This window comes from Sylvia atricapilla, chromosome 16, assembly GCF_009819655.1.
Source record: "Sylvia atricapilla isolate bSylAtr1 chromosome 16, bSylAtr1.pri, whole genome shotgun sequence".
In the NCBI taxonomy this organism is placed as follows: Eukaryota; Metazoa; Chordata; class Aves; order Passeriformes; family Sylviidae; genus Sylvia; species Sylvia atricapilla.
In genome coordinates, this window is record NC_089155.1 from 3,200,744 (window position 1) to 3,221,936 (window position 21,193).

The 21,193-nt window shown below is 45.7% G+C and overlaps 1 protein-coding gene across 1 annotated transcript in view; it reads left to right on the plus strand.

Annotated features, from left to right (window-relative positions):
• The first annotated feature begins 10,283 nt into the window (after positions 1-10,283).
• PTPRT (protein tyrosine phosphatase receptor type T) overlaps positions 10,284-21,193 on the plus strand; it is a 452,620-nt gene continuing 441,710 nt past the window's right edge. Inside the window, 1 exon segment of the mRNA XM_066331046.1 lies at positions 10,284-10,353. Coding sequence (XP_066187143.1) covers positions 10,284-10,353 — 70 coding nt within the window.

The following is a 21,193-nucleotide window of genomic DNA, read 5'->3' on the forward strand; positions in this document are numbered from 1 at the left end:
GGCCCAGTCTGAATTCAGTCCTGCATCCACCCAGACTGGTGGCAATCGTGTGTCAGCCTCCTGGCCTAAGAACTTGGTGGTTTCAAAAACCTTTGGTTACTTATAGGAATAGAAAAAGTGCAACAAGCACTGAATGAGTTCTCAAGTCTTTGTGCAAACACTGATTTCTCCATGTATTTGTGCAGTTCTTGCCTCCATTTAACTCCTTCAGGCGACTCTTGTTCCGTGGGGTTTTCAGGGATATTGTTTAGTGAGATATTTCAGCTGGGCACGGCTATTTCAGCAGATAAACCTGAAATTAGTGCAGTTCTTAATGGTTTAATGCAATTTTGCTCAGGGATAATGGAAGGCCAGTTTTGGCACTGCAGTCTGGGGGGTTTGAAGCCAGGCTGTGCATCCAGCTCTGGAGTAAGCTGCTCCAGGGAGGTGGCAGGACTGCTGCAGAAACCCACTGCTGCACTGAGTGAATCAGGCACGTGGGAAGTCTGTCTGAAGCTGGTTTAAACAAATACTTGAAACTCTTCCATATATTTTTACTAAAAGCTGGGCTTTTGGAAGGAAACTGTGATTATTCACTAAGTTTCCCATCCATGGGTTTTGTTTGACTGCTGTGAGCCATAAGGATACTGATAGCACGGTAATAATTACATGTTTTGGTTCTAAAACTAGTGCTGCTCCACACCTCTTCAGTGTTTTGGCAGAACCTGACCCCTCTGTCAGTTTTCCTGTCTATAAAATGAAGATAATGATGCTGCTCTGCTCTGCACAGTTATCAGGAGGTATTTGAATATGTATAAAAAGATGGTAGCTGAAAAAAAAAAAAAGCTTTACCAAGTTTAGTTGTGCCTATATGTCATATAGATAATCAGGAGGATTTGTGCATTTGTTTTGAGTGGGAGTGTGATAGCCACGCGCTGCCGTGGCAGGAGGGCTGGAAATGAAGGTGAGGTGCTTTCAGAGAACTCTCTCAAATGCTGTTTGCTCTTAGGTGGTAAAGCTGATGTGTTTGGGCACGGAGAGCCTTGCCAGGTTCCCAGTAGGGGACTGATTCTTCACACATCTTTGAGTGCACAGCCACTTAGTAACTTCCCAGGCTAAAATGCTTTCTCCCATCAAAAGCTTAGAGCTTTGTGTTGGTTGTGTAGTGTTTTTTTTTTTTTTTTTTTTTTTTTTTTTTTTTTTTTTATTATTATTATTATTTTTTTTTCAAGAGACTCTATTTAAGTGAGCTGGAAATATCACCAGTAGCTGTGATTCAAGTGAAATTCCTGCTGCTAATTACATAGGCTTTTTGCTAAAGGTAGTAAATAGAAATCATTCATGGGTCCTTTGAGGCCTCAAAATCATTCAGTATTCAGGGTAAATATATCAGGGAGCTTCATAAGAGAATAATTTTAAAACAAAGCCTGGTCAGCTCTTTAATAATTTACTGATTGTGATAGGAAGGAGAATATCTAATAACCAGCAAGATTGGCTTTCAAGTAGAAACTAAATTAGTGTTAGAGGAGTGTTTTTTCAAAGAATAATAATTACTATTAGAGAAACATTTGGTTATCATATCAGTTCTTGATTGCTTTACAAGCACTTACCGAGGCAAAGGCACTTTCTGTGATTGTTTAGGAAGCTCCAAAGACAGATTTATTCACGTGACACTTGTCTGAAACAGGGAGCTCTCAGCAGTCTTACCAAGTCCAGTCTTAAAATACGGCAAGTGGTCCAGTGAAAGGTTTTTGTATCTGATGGCCACCTCTGTTCACTGGTCCCTCATGGGAAGGGAAGCTCCTGGAGTCAAAGATGCTCCAAGGACTGGAGCACCTCTCCTGTGAGGCCTGGGGTTACTCAGGTTGAAGAAGAGAAGGCTCCAGAAGACCTCAGAGCCCCTTGAGTGTCTAAGGGGGCTGGAGAGGGGCTCTGGAGGGACAGGACAAAGGGGAATGGTTTTAAACTGAAAAAGGTTCAGTTTAGATTGAATACTGGGAAGAAATCCTTCCCTGTGAGGGTGGGTAGGCCCTGGCACAGGGTGCCCAGAGCAGCTGTGGCTGCCCCTGGATCCCTGGAAGTGTCCCAGGCCAGGCTGGACAGGGCTTGGAGCAGCCTGGGACAGTGGAAGGTGTCCCTGATCATGGCGGGTGGGGTGAGATGATCTTTAAGTTCCCTCCCAACCCAAACTGTTCTGGGATTCTGTGACCTTGGCCAGCTGTCAGCTATTGAGTTTTATTTCTAAAAGCTGAATTGAGGCTAGCTGTAGAAATTCAGTGGGGAAAACAGGCTTGGACAGAAAGGCAAGTCCTTGCTGCAGGATATCCTGCATCTGCTGATGGTGCTGAGTGCGGCTGTAGGAGACCATTAATGGGAAAAGAGAAATGGGAGCAGTCCTTGCCTCCATCCCCCAGGCTTTGCATCTGTTTTGGTCCAAGAGGCCCAATGAGTTGGCTACTGAAATGGCAGGAGCAGGGGCTTTGGTGAACTTGGCTTTAGGGAAGGTTTCAGGCTCCTGAATTGGGAAGATGAAGAACCACCGTGGGGGGAGACCTTGTACCCTGTGCAAGTCTTGAGGGTGTCTACAGATGTTAAATGTTCACCCAGACACCTTTAGATGGGCTGTGCTGTGGGATGGGGTGGTCAAAGGAGGAGGGAGAGTTGAATTAAGCAGTACAGGAATGGGTGGGAGGGGTTTGGTTTCCTGCAGCTCCTTCCTCCCTAACACCACGTTGGCCTGAGGAGATTTCTCCTTCGTTTCCCAAGCTGGTAAAGCTCTGCTGTGTGGCACTGTGCTCCTGCCTCCCTGCTAATGACTGTTAATGACACAGCACTGAAGAAAATATGGCCTTAATGAACCCTGATGAATGGCTATGTCTTAAAAAGGAATTAAGTGATATTTTTTTTGAGGGGGGGAGAGTGAAGATACATTAATTCTAATTACTTTTATTTTACGGCACTCTATATTTTCCAAATAACTGATAAAGTTTATGCTTGGCTGTAACACTGCAGTAAATTCCTAACAAAAAATATTTGCTATCATTATGTTAGCTTATAAATTTCTCTGTAGATTTTATTAGATAAGCTTCACGAGCAATCCATTAAAAATGGGAGATGTAGAGTTTGCAAGTTTTCCATGCAGTTTACTTGAAAACTTCTATGTTCTCCGGAATGAGTGCATAATGGATGTGACTCTTTAGTCACAATTCATTGGCACATTGCTGGGGCTGGTGCTCTGCGTGCTGTGCAGGAAGAAGAAAGGCTTCCACCTCCTGCCAATGCTCAGCTGCTTTCTTTATGTGGGCTCAAATCCCCTGGGTACAGCTCATGAGAATAAGGGAACAATTTACGGTTCACTCTGAGCTAATGCACGTCGTCATAAATTTCAGCGGAACTGGTTTTCTTTCCAAGTAATTCCTGATGTTTTAGGCCTCTTGTGCTTTCTAGAGAAGCTCCAATCATGGAATTGCTGAGGCTGGAAATGACCTTTAAAGATCATGAAGTCCAACTGCGTCAACACAGCAGCAGCACCACCACGTTCAACTAATCCACGTCCTCAGGGCCACAGGTACAGGATTTTGGGAGTACGTGCAGGGATGGTGATTCCCCCACTTTCTGGGCAGCCCATCTCAATGCCTGGCTGCCCAATCGACCTAGAAAATCTTCCTACTTATCTCTACTCTGTACTTCTGGGGTCCATCCACAAAGTGACAGGTTCTGCTTTTATGTCTGAAAAACAGAAGTGAAAAGCTTGCTGTAGGTTCACGTGTCTATAAAGTGCTGAACATTTCTGGCTTTTCCTTTCTGGCCAACTGTGCTTTCCAAAGTTTCACAAACTGGAGTGGTTGAGACAACTCTGTCTGCCAATTTTCAGTGATTAACCTAAATGGCTTATACTGTTCTTTTGGGAGGTGTTTTTTTGGGTGTGGGTTTTTTGGGGGGGAGGAGAGTGTGTTGTTTTTTTGTTTGGGGGCTTTTTGTGTTTGTTAGTTTTGATTTTTTTTTTTCTTTTTCTGTGAAATGTACCTCCTACAACCTTAGCTTCCAAATCAGGATTCTGCAGTTTCTGGGAAAGAAGGCAGAGTGAGGCAGTGGAAGAAGTGTCTATGATTTGTCATACTGAGCTTGATGTATTTGGGGGGAAAGATATCTTTCAGATATGCTTCCTGGAGTTAAACTTGTCATAATTGTTTATTCCTCCTTCTACCCACCACCCCCCCCCCCCCCCCGCCAAAAAAAAAAAAAAAAAAAAAAAGGCAAAAAAAAAGCCGAAAAACAAACCAAGAGATTTCTAAAAGTTTTTAGAATTAGTCCTTTTTTCATTTATGCTATTGCCTGTTCCAGAAACTGGGCTTGGAGTAATCTTTAACTGGAATGCTCCCTTCTTTATAGCTGTCAAATACAGAAGCTATTTCTGCATCCCAATAGATACAAAGATAGAATATCACTTTCAAATGTCTTGCTGAGGTTTCCTATTGTAAGTGGAATCTCTGAGTTGTCTGAGTTAGGTAGCAACAAATTTATGTCCCCTGCCTGGAGGAGCTGTCCTGTTCCCTGAGGCTGATGAAAAGGCTCTTAATTCCCCTTTCAATAGCAGCATCCCCTGGAAAGCTGTGCAGAACACCTGCCTGATGATACAAATGTCATCCAGATCCCCACCTCACAGTGTTAATTCAGGTTAATTCTATATCAAGCAAAACTTGCATGGAAGCTTTCAATGAGAAAAGTGAGCAGCATCAAGTACTGGGGCTTGAGATGTATCACGGTGCATGATGGAGCTCGGGAAAAGCAGGAGTTTTACCTGCTCAGGGCTTTGGAAACAGCTAAAAAGGATCGGATTAGTGGGGAAATATTCCATGCAGGGAAATGCACTCGAGGTCCCAGTGAGTCAGAAGGTGGCAGCAATGACACTGACATTCCTCTGTTGTGCTCTGCCTCGACAATAACTTACAGCTGGCACTGCAAGAACTGCAAACTTTGGATAACAGTGAAGAGCTCAGAGGGATCTTAAAAATATTGAACAAAAAAAGAAAAGGTTGGCTAAGCAATCTGTCTGTGCCCACTCTGTTCCTCCAGAGTCAGCCTGTCCCCTCGTGGAGCAGCACAGTGCAAATGCTGCAGCAGCTATTCCTGGTGCTCAGAAAAGCCTCTGCCTGTGGCTCTGCAGTGCTGCTGAGCCAGGTTCTGGCTCCTCTGTCTCTGCCCTGGCAGGCTGTGCATGAGAGCTTTCCCCACCGAGCACAATCAGGGAACATCCAGAGACTATTCTGTTTTCCAGAGGGGATATCCCCTCTTCCAATGCAGGTTCCATCTGCCCTGGGACTGCAGGTGCTGCCCCTTCTGCTGTTCAGCCAGGAGCCAGGCAAGCTAAACGTGGTGTGTCACATCTGTCTCTGGAATTTCATCACTTGTGATCTACAAATTGAGCTACACCCATGGAAAGTTGAGCTACAGCCATGAAAAGTTGTGCTTTTTTTTAGAAAAATGCTTATCAAGGTCCTCTGACTCTTATTCTATTATATGGGAAGATAAAGTTTAAATTCAAATTTGCTGCTAATGAGCAACTTCTGGGCTGTTTGACATTTTCAGACTATTTTGATGACAGCCTCCTTGCTGTACCTTTCTATTTACTTGTGTCTGCCTATGGTATGAATATATTGCTTTCCCATGACCCGGCATTGTTAAAATAAACTGCTGGATCCAGGTCCTTTCAGCATTTCCCAGAAGGTGTCATTGTGTTCGTGTCTAAAGGTGAACTTGTATTTCTGAATAATTGATGGCTGGTAGTTAATTCCTTTATCTTCAGAAAGGAAGAAACTTATTAATGAGGATAATGCATGAGAGATCAATGCCAGTGTGTGTGACATCGATTAATGATTTCAACTTGTAACCAGGCTGGAAAAAGCAGCTGGGCTCCGTATTTGAGCACATAATTATCTGTAATTGTGCTGATTACTTGGTGGGAGTGGAAAAACAGATAAGGCACCACTTAAAGGGTACAGAGAACAGGGCAGAGGTCTTCTCCCTGATTCTCACTGAGCTGGCTTATTATTAACTCCTCAGTGGATAAGGTGATGCACAGATGTGGTGTGAGTTTCTTTTTCCTGTGGGGATGGCATGTCTGGATGTGTACATATGTATCCATAAAAATGGATGAATCTGCACAGAGAAGTGAAATCAGTGCTGGAGAGGCAGTTTTGTAGTTAATAATAAAAAATTGGAATTAGGAAGGCAGATGGTGAAGTTGCAAATGGTATCAGGAGAATGGCCCGAGGTGTTAAGTTTCCTTTCTTGAGCACCATGACAACAAAAGCTCAACAGATCATATTCTAGACCCAAACCTTCAGTGCATAATATAAGGAAGTGGAAACTTTCATCTACCCTTTGAAATTTACTTAAAACTTTCACTCATCCATCCTGTTTTTTAACCAGGATGCTGCCTGATAGGAAGCTCTGTAATGAAAGCTGTAAGTTGTGTGTGTGTTTATTTGTAAGCACATGTTTACTGCTTGCCTTGGGGGAGAAAAAAGAGTTTGCTGGATTGAGCAGAGTGATCTGGAGTGTATTGAACTTCTCAAAGCTGAGGTTCTCTTTCAGCACCCACTGGTGTGTGGAATGAAGCTTCTCTTGTACCTCTAAGGCTCTGCCTGTAGCCAGACTTGGGTCAGAGCTGTGTTTTAGGGACTTGTGCACCCTCAAAGAATCCTGCATAACTGCAATAAGATGTTTTTTTACCCTTCCAAAAGAGCCCATGAGCTGTGGAGTACTCATTTTGAGGCAGAGGAGCTGTGATGCCTGCAGCAGAGGCAGCCTGGCTGTGCTCTGTGAGTCAGCTTTCTGCTGGAGCTGTGAGATCTGTACACACTGCCAGGGACTGGAGGAGTTCCTCTACCTCCCCATCCTAGCCTGGTAGTAGGATTGGATATTTGCATACTAATTTTTTTGGTTAAACGCTTCAAAAACACACGTATTGATGCAGTTTTGTGAGCTGATCTTGTTTAATGTGCGTTCCTTGATTAAATGCTTTCGCTGTCCTAATGTGACAGTTCCTTCAGTTGCTTTGCACTTCATTTTCCTCACCACAAATGGTACAGCTTGTCCCTGGAAAACAAAGAATTACATTTTTTCGTCTCATCTGACCCAGTGAGGGAACAGTTTTACAGAGTCAAGAAGCCTCAAGCGACAGGCTCAAGAAAACTTTAAAACTTATGTTAATGTTTTCTTTTTTAAGCCACTTGAGAGTTATTAGTGACAGCAAAATAAGCTGTGGTGCTGTGCACCAGGATGGGATCAGACTTAAAACTTTCTTCTTCATTTTTAGAAAATAATGTCATGTAACACATGCATACTTGCCCTGAAATGCAGAAGTCTAACAAGACCCTTTTGTAGGGGTTTTAATTCTTCACTCCAGCTCCAAAGCCACCTATTATAAAAGCCTCTGTGTGTGTTACTGCTTGGTGAGCACCTGAGTTATAGAGCACAACTTGTCCCTGTCTTGCTTGATGGTTTATGAACCAACATTATGGCCCTGTTTGAATTTCAGGAGTTCCCTTTGCTGTAAATGAGTTATACTGATGGCACGTCTCTTTATTTTTAAATTACACATTCCTTATCTGCAGCATGTTTCCTCATTTCCCTTCTCCAGCCTTACAACTTCTTTTAATAGCTGGATTTCATCCCACCACTATATATCTAGTCCTCAAAGATGCTGTTGTTGTCTGGAAGACTATTTCTAATCCTCCTGGGTTACAAATATCTATTGACTTTGCCATTAACTGAAATAATTTCAGACTTTGGGATTTTGTGCTTACATCTGCCTAATTTTAGTTTATCCTGTTCTTGCTGCAGTCATCCTGCGCCTTACATTTGTTTTCCTTTCTAACAAGACTGAGTTCAGACAATCCTTCATAAGGTTTTAGCCTGATTTTAGTTCAGCCTAATGTTTACTTTCGCACTATTTGCTGCCCAAGACAGTTGTCTCTTGTCAGTTTTTTTCCTAGATTCTTGTAGGCAATTTATTTCTAACCTTTCTTCTCCATCCGGATCTTCCCTCCCACTGTTCTTCACCTTGCTTATGGTGCAGACTTCTTGGTTTGAAAATCTCCCCTGTAAGAAGTATTAAGTTTCTCTCCTTTTCACTCCATGAGCTCTTTGGACCTCAGGAAGTCACTTAGTTGACCAATTTTCTATCATTTGAACATGAATGCCAGACCTGTTTCTGTTCCTTCCTTTTTATTTAGTTTATATGAAAACAACTTTGTTTTTTACAGCTGTTCTTTGCTACTGTTTTATTCACTTCACTACCAGCACTATCCCTGTGTTTCAAGACTTGCTGTACTTATTGCCCAAGCAATTTGCACTAAGAATTATTCCAGTGTTTTCTATGTTTACTGGGCTGGCTGGATCCTTTCTGCTGCCTAGACTACTTAGTGAGGTTTTCTTCTTGTTGTTCCGTTCTCTTCTCTCCCTTAATCTACAGTTGTATGTCTTTGTGATTGTCCTTGTGCTGAATGAAAGACAGAGGCGTGCCTTAATTTCTGAAGTGATGCTGACACCTAAAGAGAGGGTCACACATCGTCGATTGGAGGGATTTTAGGACTGGGCAGAGGATTTGGTCGCCCAGAGAAGCTGTGGCTGCCCTTGGAAGTGTCCAAGGCCAGGCTGGACAATGCTTGGAGCAAACTGGGATGGTGGAAGTGTCCCTGCCTGTGGCAGGAGGGCACTGGGTGATCTGTAAGGTCCCTTCCAACCCAAACCTTCCTCTGTTGAGATACACGGACCACTCCTTTCCGGCTAAGGCTGTGAACAGCTGAGGGGCAGTATTAGCTGCAAACTGAGGCCGTCTCTGTTGGCTCCCAGGGTGATGCTCTTGCTAGACCAGTCAAGGACTGCAATGAACAATTCCTCTGTGGTTACTCAGAACCCAAGAACACTTCAGGGTGGAAAGGACCTTTAAGATCATTGATGCAGCAGTGCTAAGCCCCCCACCAACATACCCCAAGTGCCGCATCCACCTGCCTTTTAAATCTCCCCAAGTCAACCTCTCCCAGTGCTTGACCACCCTTTCGGCAAAGAATTTTTTTCTGATTATCCCACCAGGCTGAGACCCCTGAGGACACCCCTCTCCCTAAGAAACTTCCATACTCCGGCAATTACACATACTCTGCTAATTACAGCTCTCGCAGTATGTAAAGCGAGACGCCAGCCGGCTGTTTTAACCCCGTACCGGAGCGTTTCCCCGCGGCTCCGCCGGCTGGGAGCGCGGAGCGCTGCCCGTGCCCGGGGCAGCCCCGGGAGCGCCGCGGCCGCTCCAACACCGCCCCCTGCGGGCGGGACCCGCGCCGGCAGCGGCGGGCACAGCGCGGGGAGCGGGGCTGCGGCCGGCGGGGGGGAACCGGCTCCGTGCCCGCTGCCGTCCCCTCTCCATCCCCGCTCAGCCCCCGGGAGTGCCCGCTGCGCTGCTGGCCGCAAAGGTGCTCAGTCCGTGTGGTCATTGCTCTCTCCTCTTCCTGTGCGAATTTTCCAGCTCAGGTGGCTGTTCTGATCCCTACGCGCAGGGCATTGGGTTTTCCCCCACCCGGCCTTAGGGCAGCCGTGCATTTTTGGGTGTAGAAGTTACCTGTGGGCAGCAGTTCTTAAAATTGTGCCCGGAATTGTCTCCCTGCCTGTGCCGAAGCCCATAGGAGTGCCCAGGGCGCGGCGCGACTCGGTGTTCAGCAGTGAACTCCCGAAAGTAGAAGCGGATAAGGATGGGAATTACTATTTTCAGCCGTAGGTGCCCGTGAGCTGCTCGTAGCGCCGCCCCATCAAGCGGCAGGGCTCGGGGGGCCTACCTCCTCCTTGGCTCCAGCAGAGGGTCGCTCCCTCCATCCCATCCCGGCCCCAATCCCACCCCCAATCCCAGCCCTCCGTTTAACGCCAGCCCCCGCGCTGCCTCGCCATCCCCGCCGGAGCCCAGGGCAGGAGCAGCCGAGCAGCCTGCGCCGCGCGATGCTGCGCTCCAGCCGCTCCCGCGGGGCGCTGTGCGGGCTCCAGTAGGCACCGGACAGCCCGAAGCCCGCGGGAGGCGGCCGCTGGCCCGGAGCAGGGGGTCGGGGCTGCCCCCGGGGCAGAGGGGCCGGCTCTGCGCGGGCGCGGCCGGCGCTGGGCTCGGGGGGCACCTCCCGCCCGCCTCCGCTCCGCCGAGCAGCACCGCGGCTCCGGCTGCCGGGGCCGCCGCGCACAGCCGCCAATGCGGGGCACGGCGGCGGGGAGGCAGCGGCTCCGCGGCAGCGGCTCCGGCAGGTGAACTCCTCCGGGGAAGGATGACCGGCGTCGCCGCGATCCTCTTTTTCCTGCAGCTCTTGCCCAGGGCGGACGGACAGGTCTTCCCAGGTGAGTGATGCCCGCCCGGTCGGTGCCCCGCTCCTCCGTGGCCCGGCTTCCCCCGCCGCCGGCGGCTCTCCCGGCGGCCCCAACTCTTCGCCTGCTCCGCGCCTCCGGCCCCGCGGCCTCGCCGGGAGCTCCCGGGGCCATCGGGGGAGCGGCGGGGGATGGAGGGATGCAGCGGCAGGCAGCCGCCTCGGTCCCCGCCGGTTCCCAAGGCGCCGGGGATGCGAGGGGCTGTGCCCGGCCGTGCGGGGCTCCGCGGGGTCCGGCCGGGGCCGGGGGCTCGCTCCTGCCAAAGCTGCGTGTCGCAAGAGGTGACAGCATCGCCTTTATTCTGGGATTCGCGATACGCGAGGCGTTTTTTGGGTGGTAAAAGAGCGTTTGCGAGCCCGAGGCAGGAGCTGGCTCCTGCGGGATGGGCAGCGCGGGCGGAGCCGCTGCCTTTCCCCTCCGGACAGGGAAAGGGCTCTGGGCTTGCTCCGGGAAGTTTGGTGGCAGCTGTTTCACCACTTGCATGTCACGGCTCCAGGAACTTTCCCGGGGGGCTCAGCCACTCGGATCGGCTCCTTCCCAATTGTCACTTTCTCTGTGGCTGATGTTAGGGAGTACTTTGCGCCCTGGCATGTGTACAGTAATAGTAGCCGGCTATTTTCCCACTCCTACGAGTTCCTTTAGGCATAGTTTGAATTACTTGAAGATGACAGGTGCTTACAGAGCTGGCTTTCTCCTGTGCTATTCTGTAGGTAATCCAAAGCTACATGGGTCTTGCTTTTCTCCCGGATCTTGCAATCCGTTAATTTTCTCACCGCAGTTCGTGCTCACGCTAAAAAATAAGCAGTTATAGCTTTCTTCTCTCTTGATTTAGGAAAAAAACACCCCTATTTTAAAACTACCTGTATATTTAAGACGGGTAAAATGTCCCTGTATTGTGTCGCTTACCATAGGGATATATCTCACCACTCGTGACTTAGCCATGCTGGAGGCACGGAACTAAGTTGAGTTCACCTCAAACACAAGGAGGCTTTTGAAGCAGCTCGAATGACTGTCTCTCGCTGTTTCAGAGCAGCAGTAGTGGCGTGTCGGGGATGCTGAGCACCGTGCACACCTTCCCCGAGCCCCTGGGTGCAGGCTGGGCTCGGGGCCGGCAGACCCTCGCCGGAGGAGGTGTTGTCACCAACCCGGCTGGCTTTGACACCGCCGGGATCTTGTTTACATTGCTAGGCAACAGCACAAAGCACAGATTTATTAGAGAGGCTGGGAAATCTAACCTAGTTAAATAACTGCTTCCTTGAGTAAGCAATATGTGGAGCTATTTATTTCCCCCCTTTTTTCTCTCTCTTCCAACTGTTTTCGTGTTCTTGACACTTGTCATGTCAATTGAGATTAGATCCTGGGCTTTTGATGAATCATTTAGCCGGATGCTTGGAAAGAAGAGGGTTCTGTGAAAATAGCGAAGTTTTAAGGAGGCAGAAGACACTTTGCGTTTGAGGGAAATAATGTAATATGAGCTAAATGCATGAAAATTTATCGTATTTCAATTATTTTTAGGAAAGCCATGAAATATTTTAATTATCAGTTCAGTGGAAATAGTAACTGTGAGGTTTTTTTAATCATTGGTATCCTATTCTGCCTCCAATTTGAGTGTGCATCCTACCTCCAAAGTAAGAGGCACTGATTTTAAGAACTGTTTTCTGAGCTGCTGGTAGTACTGAAATTAGGAGAAAGTTTTCTACTCCTAAAATAAATACCTGCTGTGAAGTTTATCGGTTTAGACTGAGTCCCTGTAGCTGAATTTTTTTTTCTTACGGTGAAAAGCAAAGTTATGCTGGTGTACTTTGTCCCTGAAAATTCGGTGAAGTTTGGAGTGGCTCCATTAACGCCATCGGTGTCTTTCCGCATCTTCCATCAGGTGGTGCTCTCTCCATAACTTTCAGGATGCAAATACCTCCCGTCTCCGATTATTTTTCTAAGCCTACTGCGTTTAATACAGCAGCCTTTTGTTAAACATCCCGAAAAATCACTGTACAAGTTGTCGGCTGGGGTTTTTTAAAATTTATTTTCTTAAGTGATCGCTCGACTAGGAGATAGGAAAGGCACAAGTCAAGGCGAAATGCAGTCGGTTCCTACTCGATTTGCACAGCTGCTGCTGCTTGGTATTGTTATCCCCAACGTAAAATTAGGAATACTACAAAGAGCCAGCAGAATGCTCATGGCTTCTCCCTGGAATACCTCATTCCATCCTGAGGGAGCTGGCTGACACTCATTTCTTTATGTAATTTCTCTATCACTCTATTTATATCTCCTCTCCCCAGCGATTACTTCCCCTTCCCTGCAGTCTCTGTGTTTATTTGTAACTCAACATATGCTTTTCGAGCTTCTAAACTTTTTGTCAGCTCTAGGGTCAGCTGAGAATTTAAACGCTTTACTTTCCCGTGCAAGACACAGAAGTAGCAGCAGGTAGATGACAGTGGTCCCCGGCTCTTTCGGGATTTTGGAACTGAAGGAGGCATTACTTATAGGGAAGTTCTTCTCCTAAAAGTCCGTGTGTGCCTTTTCTGCCGCCAAAACATGTGGGGTATTCCTGCAGTTGCAGCACGCTTTACTATTGTCTGTTCGGTGAGGATTTGTAGCACAGCAGGGGGATAAATAAAGAGATTAAAGTCATTTGCAGCTGCGAAAAAGCATCCGGGGTGGGAAAGTGGGACGGAGGGTTTCCAGGGGAGCTGCTGACCGGAGCACCGGGTTATTAACACTTGACCAGATTATTTAACACTTTTAAACAGATTATTTAACATTTTTTCTTGCGCTGGCAGTGCCTGATTTGCCCCTGTCCTGTTCCTTGTGCTGCCACCTCGCAGAGTTACGGCAGCTGAGGGTTCATTGCACACGGCTCGTCCAGCGAGGAGAGAGGATGAAAAGGGAGCAGAGCGCCGGGAAATTTTTGGGGGAAGCTTTAATTTGGTAGGAGTTCATTTGCTCAGGTTTGGCTGTCAGTAAATTGGCGGTGAAGAACGGGCCTTTCTGAGCGAGCTGCTGTGTGTGGCAGTTGTTAACAATGCAGCCATTTAACTCAATAATCACTTTTCTCTCCCTCTGGGGAGCTGTTAGCAGCACAATTCCACTTTATTTTTATCCCCGGCTGGCTCGATTTGTTTTCTAATACATAAACAATTAATCCTAAGAAGGTGATGTTGTGAGACTGCCTCTTTCGACAGCGGCAACGAAAGGTCACTGTGTGTATAAAGGCGTTTGTGAATCTCTGAGGGATAATCCTTCTCTTTTACAAATGCAGAGCCCTTTTTAGCCATCCACCCTCCTGCGAGTCCCTGAGCTCTGCTTTTCTTGTTTAATTGTACTTTTAAAGTCTGTTATGCTCTGCGTGCAGGCCCACGTGCTCTAGTTTTCATTAATATTACGGCAGTGACTTGGGGCACTTACTGTAGAATATTAAAGTATATTTTTTTAGAAGGCACCATCATCTGTTGCCATGGAAACCCTAATAGTAGTAAAGATGTAGGTCTGAGGCTTTGAACCTCGAAAGCCATGGACAAGGGTTGTTTCTTATAGGAACAATTACTTTTGTATATGAAATCCAGTTAAGTGGAGAGAAGAAAGGGAAATAAATTGATCTGTTCAGCATTGCTCTGACAATCCTCTTGAATAACATTGAGCACAGAAGGATCAGTGTGTCTGATTCTCTCTGTGTATATGGTGTGGGTTTTTTAAAGCTCATTATTTATCATAATAGTTGTTTTATGCCTCTGATGATTCTCATTGTGGTTTTCTAAGTGAGGTGCACGAATGTGTATTGGCAGGTATTGTTCTTTGCTTGAATGGGAAGCGCTGAATGTACAATGGAGAGGTGTGCGTTGGAACTTAAATATTTTGTCAACGAGCAAATTTGAGACTTGATTTAACGTGGCCCTCATTTAAAAAAAGAATAAAAATAGCAGATGTTGTCTGAAATCCACCTGCCAAAATGCGATTGTATACATGGGTTTGCTCAGTGATGAGAGCGATAATACTTCTGCTTTAGCACAGAAATCCTGCAGCCTGCTTGACATCCCCACAAACTCTTACAGTTTGGGTGACGAGCAGCAGGATGTGTGTGTGCATTGCTATATAAAGCCCTCTGTCTTTCTAGAGAGACATTCCTTAATTTTTTATGGAAACTGCTGCAGTCTGTTTCCTCGGTGTCTTGTAATGCACAGATTAAATATGTAACTGAGCTTCCAAAATATGCTCAGAGGAACGTTCCTAGATGAGACTTTCCTGAGACGTGTTTGGAATAGCAGCAGCGTACAGGGGTCACCTGCTGCTGTAAACAAATTGTAGTCCAGGTCTCCACAGGAAACCTTCTGTGCCTCCCATTGCCTCAGAGCAGAGGGCTCCACTCCCCTGAGGAAGGGCTCGTGAGCTGACGTTCCTTGGCTCTGTGTTCACATCCTTGATCAGAAGATGGTATATTGCTCTTACAGTATTTCTGGAACGTTTTATGGAGCAGCATTACTTGGCTCATTTATGCCACTGTATTTGGCCTGGAGTTGCTTTTTTTATACCACTCACAGTTCTTAATTTTCTTCAGTTTTTTTCCTTCAGCTGGTGCTCTCCCCTGTTTGTGCTGGATGGCACTGTGTGGTGTACCTTCATTTAGATGGACTCTGCTTTTTTGAGACATCCTTACCTACCTTTTACCCCTACCACCTTCCTGGCCTGGTGCTGTCCCTTCTTTTTGAATGCCATTCCAGGCAAAGCCAGAGCAAAAGAGCAGGCCCACAAAGGTGGTGAGTGCTGTTGATGGCATCAGTGAGGACTTCTCACAGCCTGGTCCTGCCTTTCTGTGCACTTGTCATTACGTAACAAAAAAGAGTTCATTACTGTGAGCCCTAAAGATCATACATCTTCATGGTAAAGGAGACAATTACTGTGTCTTAATCCGGCCATGCATCATTTAATCAGTCCTGCTTGTTTTTTAATATCCAGTAAATACATCCCATCCATCACTGCAGTTCAGAGATGTCAAATACTTTGTAAACCGAATGTCAGGGCATTGCAAGTTCCAGAGGAAAATGCTGATAAGAAAGACATTTCTGCTAAAGGAAACAGGACCTCTGGAGAAAGGAGGCTGTTAAGGTGTTGTTTAATGCCCCAGTTAGAGATGACGTAATTCTGGGAAGTCCTGGTAAAACAGGACAAGAAACCCCAGGAAGAAAGAACCTACTTAGTGCTTGGTCTCCTCAGGTTTTCTTGTTTTCTTTTAAGTCGTGCTTGTAAATCAATCCAAGGCCAGTTGTTTGGTTTCTTTTCTCCAGCTGGATCCCCCTGGGACTGCAGCCTTGGGAATTCAAACCGACTTGGTGAATTCTGCCGCCGTTTGAAGTGGTGCAGCTCATGTAGTTGAAGGATGATTGAGCTGCTTATGAATTTTGGGAGGATGGGACCTGGCTCTTGTTCCTTGATATTTTTGAGTTCATCTCTCAGGAAGGCTGTGGGGTTTGACAGCTGATGATGTTGTGTGGGCACAGATCAGTGCTGCAGCCTGAGCAACCTCCGGTTACGCAAAGCTCTTTGTTCAGCCATGCTGTTCCCTTTGTGCTGGAAGTGCTCAAAGTGTCCCGTATCTCATGTTTTCTTAGCTGAAACGGCTTCAGATCTGGCTTTACAGAGGAAACAGAGTTTATCACTTTTTTTTTCCCCACATACATCCTTGTCAATCTCAGCTTCGTTCCTGGTAGTGACTGTGTTGAATCACTGGGAAGCAGCTCCTGGCTGTGAATTCAGCTGTAGAGTGAAGGAGGGCTGCTCCACTCTTGTCCTCTGCAATGCTGTAAAGAACAACAAAATCAAGAGCATTACCACTTCAGACAGAGTTTATCCATTTTTATGTTGAGGATCAATCCTTCACTCTTTGAATTTGAAGAAAGTATCATTACCTGTGTGAGCAGAAGCAGGGCTTCATGCTGTGCTGGGGATAGATTTGGAATATTGTGCTTTTGACTTCAGCACTGCTGAATTTGTTGCTGCTAGCTTAATCTGAACATGTGTGAATCTTCCTTCCCTTAGTACTGACTCAAAGGTCAGCCCTCAATAGCAGCGGGGAGAAAAGAAATCCCAAACAGGCAAATATACCAATTTTGTGAAGTGGGCTTTCAGGATATTTTTTTTTAATGGCAAAGTGAGGAGTTTAATAGTGCCACGTGGTTTTGTTTATTTGAGAAGATAATAATGATTTGGAGGAGTGAAAAGCGTGTGTGATTGTGACCAACTAGTAGAAGTAGGGCACAAAGCAGGGGAGGAAGAGGGGAATTAAAGCCATCTGACTGCTCTATAATGGGCCTTTCTTCCTTTAGAAATGTTTACTGGAAGCGAGGCAGCATTTGCTGGATAAGCAGAAGAGCACTCCTGTCAGCAAGGCGGGAAGCTTGCTGAGCTTGATGGTTCGTTTCTCCAGAAAAGGGATTTGCTGTCAACATGTACCCACTTACTGCGGGCAGCCCGAATCTCATCCTGCATTTCTAGGTGGGAATTCGGTGCTCTAATGGGAGCAGTTGTTGCTGAAAGTGTGAAGTGCGGTGTGTTTCTACCACAGTCTGTCATTTCTCAGGGAAATATTTCACGGTTTTGATGTTTCTGCGGAGGTGTGTGGCTGAGAGGTAGATTTAAAAAAGCCCAACCAGCTAAACCAAGAGGCTGTGTCCATCTAACTCCACACCGCTGCTCTGGGTTGGGACCGAGAATTTTTACTAATTCGTTCTCAAGAAAAACACCAAGTTGATAATAATGAGCTATTTCTGGTGTTTTCACATCCACCTGTTTAAAAGAAGACTTTCTCTCCAGAAAGTCTGCTCTGTGCTTTCTCGGGCCTTTACCTTGGGTGTGTTTGTCAAGTGGCTGAGCAGAAGTGCTGGTTACCTTCTCACTGCTGCCTTCTCCTTCCGGGCTGAGAGGCAATTTTGCAGTGGTACCAACTGCTCTCTCCTAATGAGCCTCTTTAATAAAGACTCCCTTTTCCCTCTGAATTGTTTATTGAACCTGAAGGGATGGCTTTGTTGTGTGGTAACTTAGGAACACTTGAAGAGCCCGCTGCTAAATGCTTTAGAGGCACAAATTACTGCGGGTTTTTGATACCCTGAAGAACGTTTTCATTGTGGTTGTGTAAGGGAGAAACAGAGACAGCAGCAGAGGCATGAGCAGTGCCACAGGCAAGGAAGAAGGGTGGCAGCAGACATCCTGGTGTTTGGGTGGGGTTACTGATGGAGAGTGTGGTGGGAAGGAGAATATGGTAAATCTATAGGAATAGGAAGAGAGCAGGTATGAAGAGAAATGGGAAAGGGGACTTTGCCAGAACAGAAACACTGAGGAAGCAGACATAAAATAAAGCTCTTGAAGTGGGCTGCTGGCTGCTCTCAGAACGGGAGGGTGGCTGGCACTGATGGAATCTCCCTTTCTTTAAGCTAAATGTCCACCAGAATCACTGTGAGAGAGCTCGTGGCTGCAAGTTTTGCTCCTTAGGCTGAAACGTGGGATGCATTACCAAATTCTTGTCTTTAATTTCACGGTGATTGAGCATCTCCCTTCACAAACCAAACTGATATGAATATTTTGAATTTACCAGGAGCCCATTCTAGGTTTGCTTAGTAAAGTGTGGATTTATCTATTACATTTGCCAGTTGCTAATATTTTAAGAGCCTTAACCATGCCAGCAGCAGCTCTCCCTGTTGTTCCTCCAGCTCAGCTGGTGTTTCACAGCTCTGCTCATGTGTTCACACAACAGTTGCACACTGTTTATTTCAGTAATGGAAAGGAATGAGCACGTGAAAGGAAAAGCCTGTTATATTTACACTCTGCAGAGCACTGCTGCCCTGATCAGGATATCCTGGGTACCTCAGTGCTTCACTGGGCCGGGGTCAGAGCCTGTGCCAGGCAGCCCAGATGTGCCTCAATGTGTGCAGCAGCCAACCCTAATGAAACATCCAGGAGCCATCACCCACCTCAAACCAGTCACTCATCTTTCCTTCTTCCCTTCCAAGAGCTGGTTTGGAGCCTTTCACGTTGGGACAGATATTTTGTGTTGCATTGCTGGCTCTGGCTGCACAGGGATCGCCTGATGGATTTGACTTCCAGATGGGTTTGTTATAAATATCTATTATATTGTTGGCTTTTCCCAGGTATTAAGATAAATGCTGTATGTATAATGTTCAAATAGCTTTGCTGTATGGATATAGTTATAATTTCTGCTCTTAGCAAAATCTGGCATAGTGGTGGTAGCTGAGATAGGATGCTTGAACTGTCTCTTTGGTTGGGATAGCATCCAGTGAACAGATAAAGGAGCCTGCTGCTGACATGCCAATTGTCAACCCTCACTGTCTGTGGAAAATATGGGCCGAGGCCCAAACTGGAGGTGATAATGAAGATGGATTAAAACCACAAGAAACATGCATGCTCTAGAAAAGGCGGACCCAGGGAGGGGCCATGCTAAACAGTTCCTGGAATATGTGAACTAATTTGAAAAAATAAGAATATGCATAATGATATATGAATATGCAAAAGGTGATGTAATAGAAAAGGTATTTTTATCTCCAAGATGATAGGGGTGCTCTTGGCTGAATGCCAAACACCCAGCCATTAACCCTTTGCTTAATCTCTGTCTCCTATTATCTTTTTATTAAACTTTTGATATTTTACCAGGACAGTGACCCTGGTTTTTCCCAGGTGACTGGCAGCTCCCCGTGGTGTGGCTGCTGTGCCAGCACTGACTCATCCATCCCCTCTCTGGAAGGTGCCCTGGGGCCTCTGCTGCCTGGCTGGGCAGGTGAGGAGAGCCAGGCCTGGGTGGCTGCCAGCATCCCTCTGGTTTCATGGCACTCCTGTGCCCAGACACGTGCTCTTGGTACTTGCCAGGCGTGCTGCTCTGCACCCACTGTTTCATTTTGGGAAGTGGGAATTTATTCATTTGTATAAATTCAATCTAGACCCACTCAAAGTTTTCCCTAAATGAGAGATCTGAATAATCATTTTGTTGAAAAAGAGCTGCTCTTTATAAACCAGGCACTTCTCTGCAGTTCTGGAGGTTCAAACATTCCAAGGTGATTCAGGGAGAATAAATACATGTGAGTTAGTAAAAAATAATAAGTTAAAAAAAAAAAAAGAAGAAGAAGAAAAAAACAACAAAAAAACAGCCCAACACCGCAAACAAACTCGTTTTAAAAGGGATTTTTGCTATGCAAATGTTGGTTGAAACATTTCCCCAGCTTCCTGAATAAATTTTTTGTTGGCAATAGGGTTTCCTACGCAAACAGTAAATATTTTTATGATTAAAACATGGGAGATGCTGTATGTACTAACAGCTATCAGCACGTGGTAGGAATGATCAGAGAAGTGGAAAGCTTGGAAATAAACACAGTGTCTCTGTTGGCACAGGGATAACCCTGGAGACTGCCAAGGCCAGAGCCTGCAAAAATAAGAAAGTATAATTAATTGTCCTTAAATGAACTTACCCAGCAAAAATAACCCCTTTAAAGTAAACACTCAACTTTGCATCTTTTATAATAAAGCTTTTCCGTGTGCCAAAGATTTCCATGTTCTGTAATGTGTTTATGAAGATTTCTGTGCAGATTTATTGTAAAAAAAATTAACACAGAGTACAGCTGCACTGGACATCTGCTTTACCCTTGCACTTTGATTTTCTTGCAATAATGCAGAGATATTTCTGATAATAGCTGGGAGGTGATGTTTTGGAATGTTACTCAGTGGTTTCTGAAGGTCACGTGGCAGTTGTCTTTATTGAATTACTCCTGGGTTTTGGTGTGATTTTTTTGGTGTGGGTTTTTTGATGGTGGTTTTTCTGTTTGTTTGGATTTTTCAAGAGGTTTTTCTTCCATGCTGATGAGCTGCTACTGCTAACAGAATGCTTAGTAAATGAGCATTTCAGTGAAAGAAAGACTAAATTTCCTGGTGTCCCTTAGTGTAATTCCCAGTGGTCACTGACTTCAGGGTGACTTGCAGGTATTGAAAACACGAAACAACAGCAGCATTAACAATACATAAAAGCTAAACTTGTATCATCCTGCTTGCCCAGTGTAATTGATGCTAGAATCACTGGAGAGAACGCAGGAGAGTGTTTGGATTATCCACAGAGTTCATCCTCATGTCGGGGGTGGCAGAAGGATCACTCATCAGATTTTTTCTTCAGATGCAATTTCAGTTAAAGCTGAGAAAATTTAGGAAGTTGTTCCTTTATGAGTTTTTTGCTTAGTGATGGTAAACTTTCACATTTTCAGTTCTTAAAAAAAATATGTCGGAATTCTCAAGCAGAAATCCTGAGTAGTACTGCAGTGTAAATCCAGAGTGAAGGTGTTTACAGAGTGATTTTTGAGTGGAGGAGAGAAATCTGGGAGTGATTAATGCTGAGATTGTTGAGAGGACTGACTGGCAATTGGTGCCATATTTGCATCAAACTGAACGTGGGTTTGAAGAGCAGCAAGTGCACTGAGGGCAGAATGTGCCACCTGCTGTGTTTGTAATTTAAAAAAGTATATGTCAGGTTGTTTTTTCTGCCTGGAATATTCCTCCTGAACATCCTCTTATTTCCAAGAGTGACAAATTAACATATTGAGAGTACACACAAGTGACAGCGCTTTCTCTTCTTTTGAACAAAGATTTACAGTATTTAAATCCATTTAATTTCTGGCTCTCTAACTGAGAATGGAGCTGTGAAGGGGAGAGTACCTCAGAGGGAAGGAAGGGGAATAAGGGAGAAATATTTAAGGTGCAGTGAAAGGAATACAATGAGAGAAAAAACAAGGAAAGAATTTGGGTGTTACGAAAATCTTACTGCAGATCCATG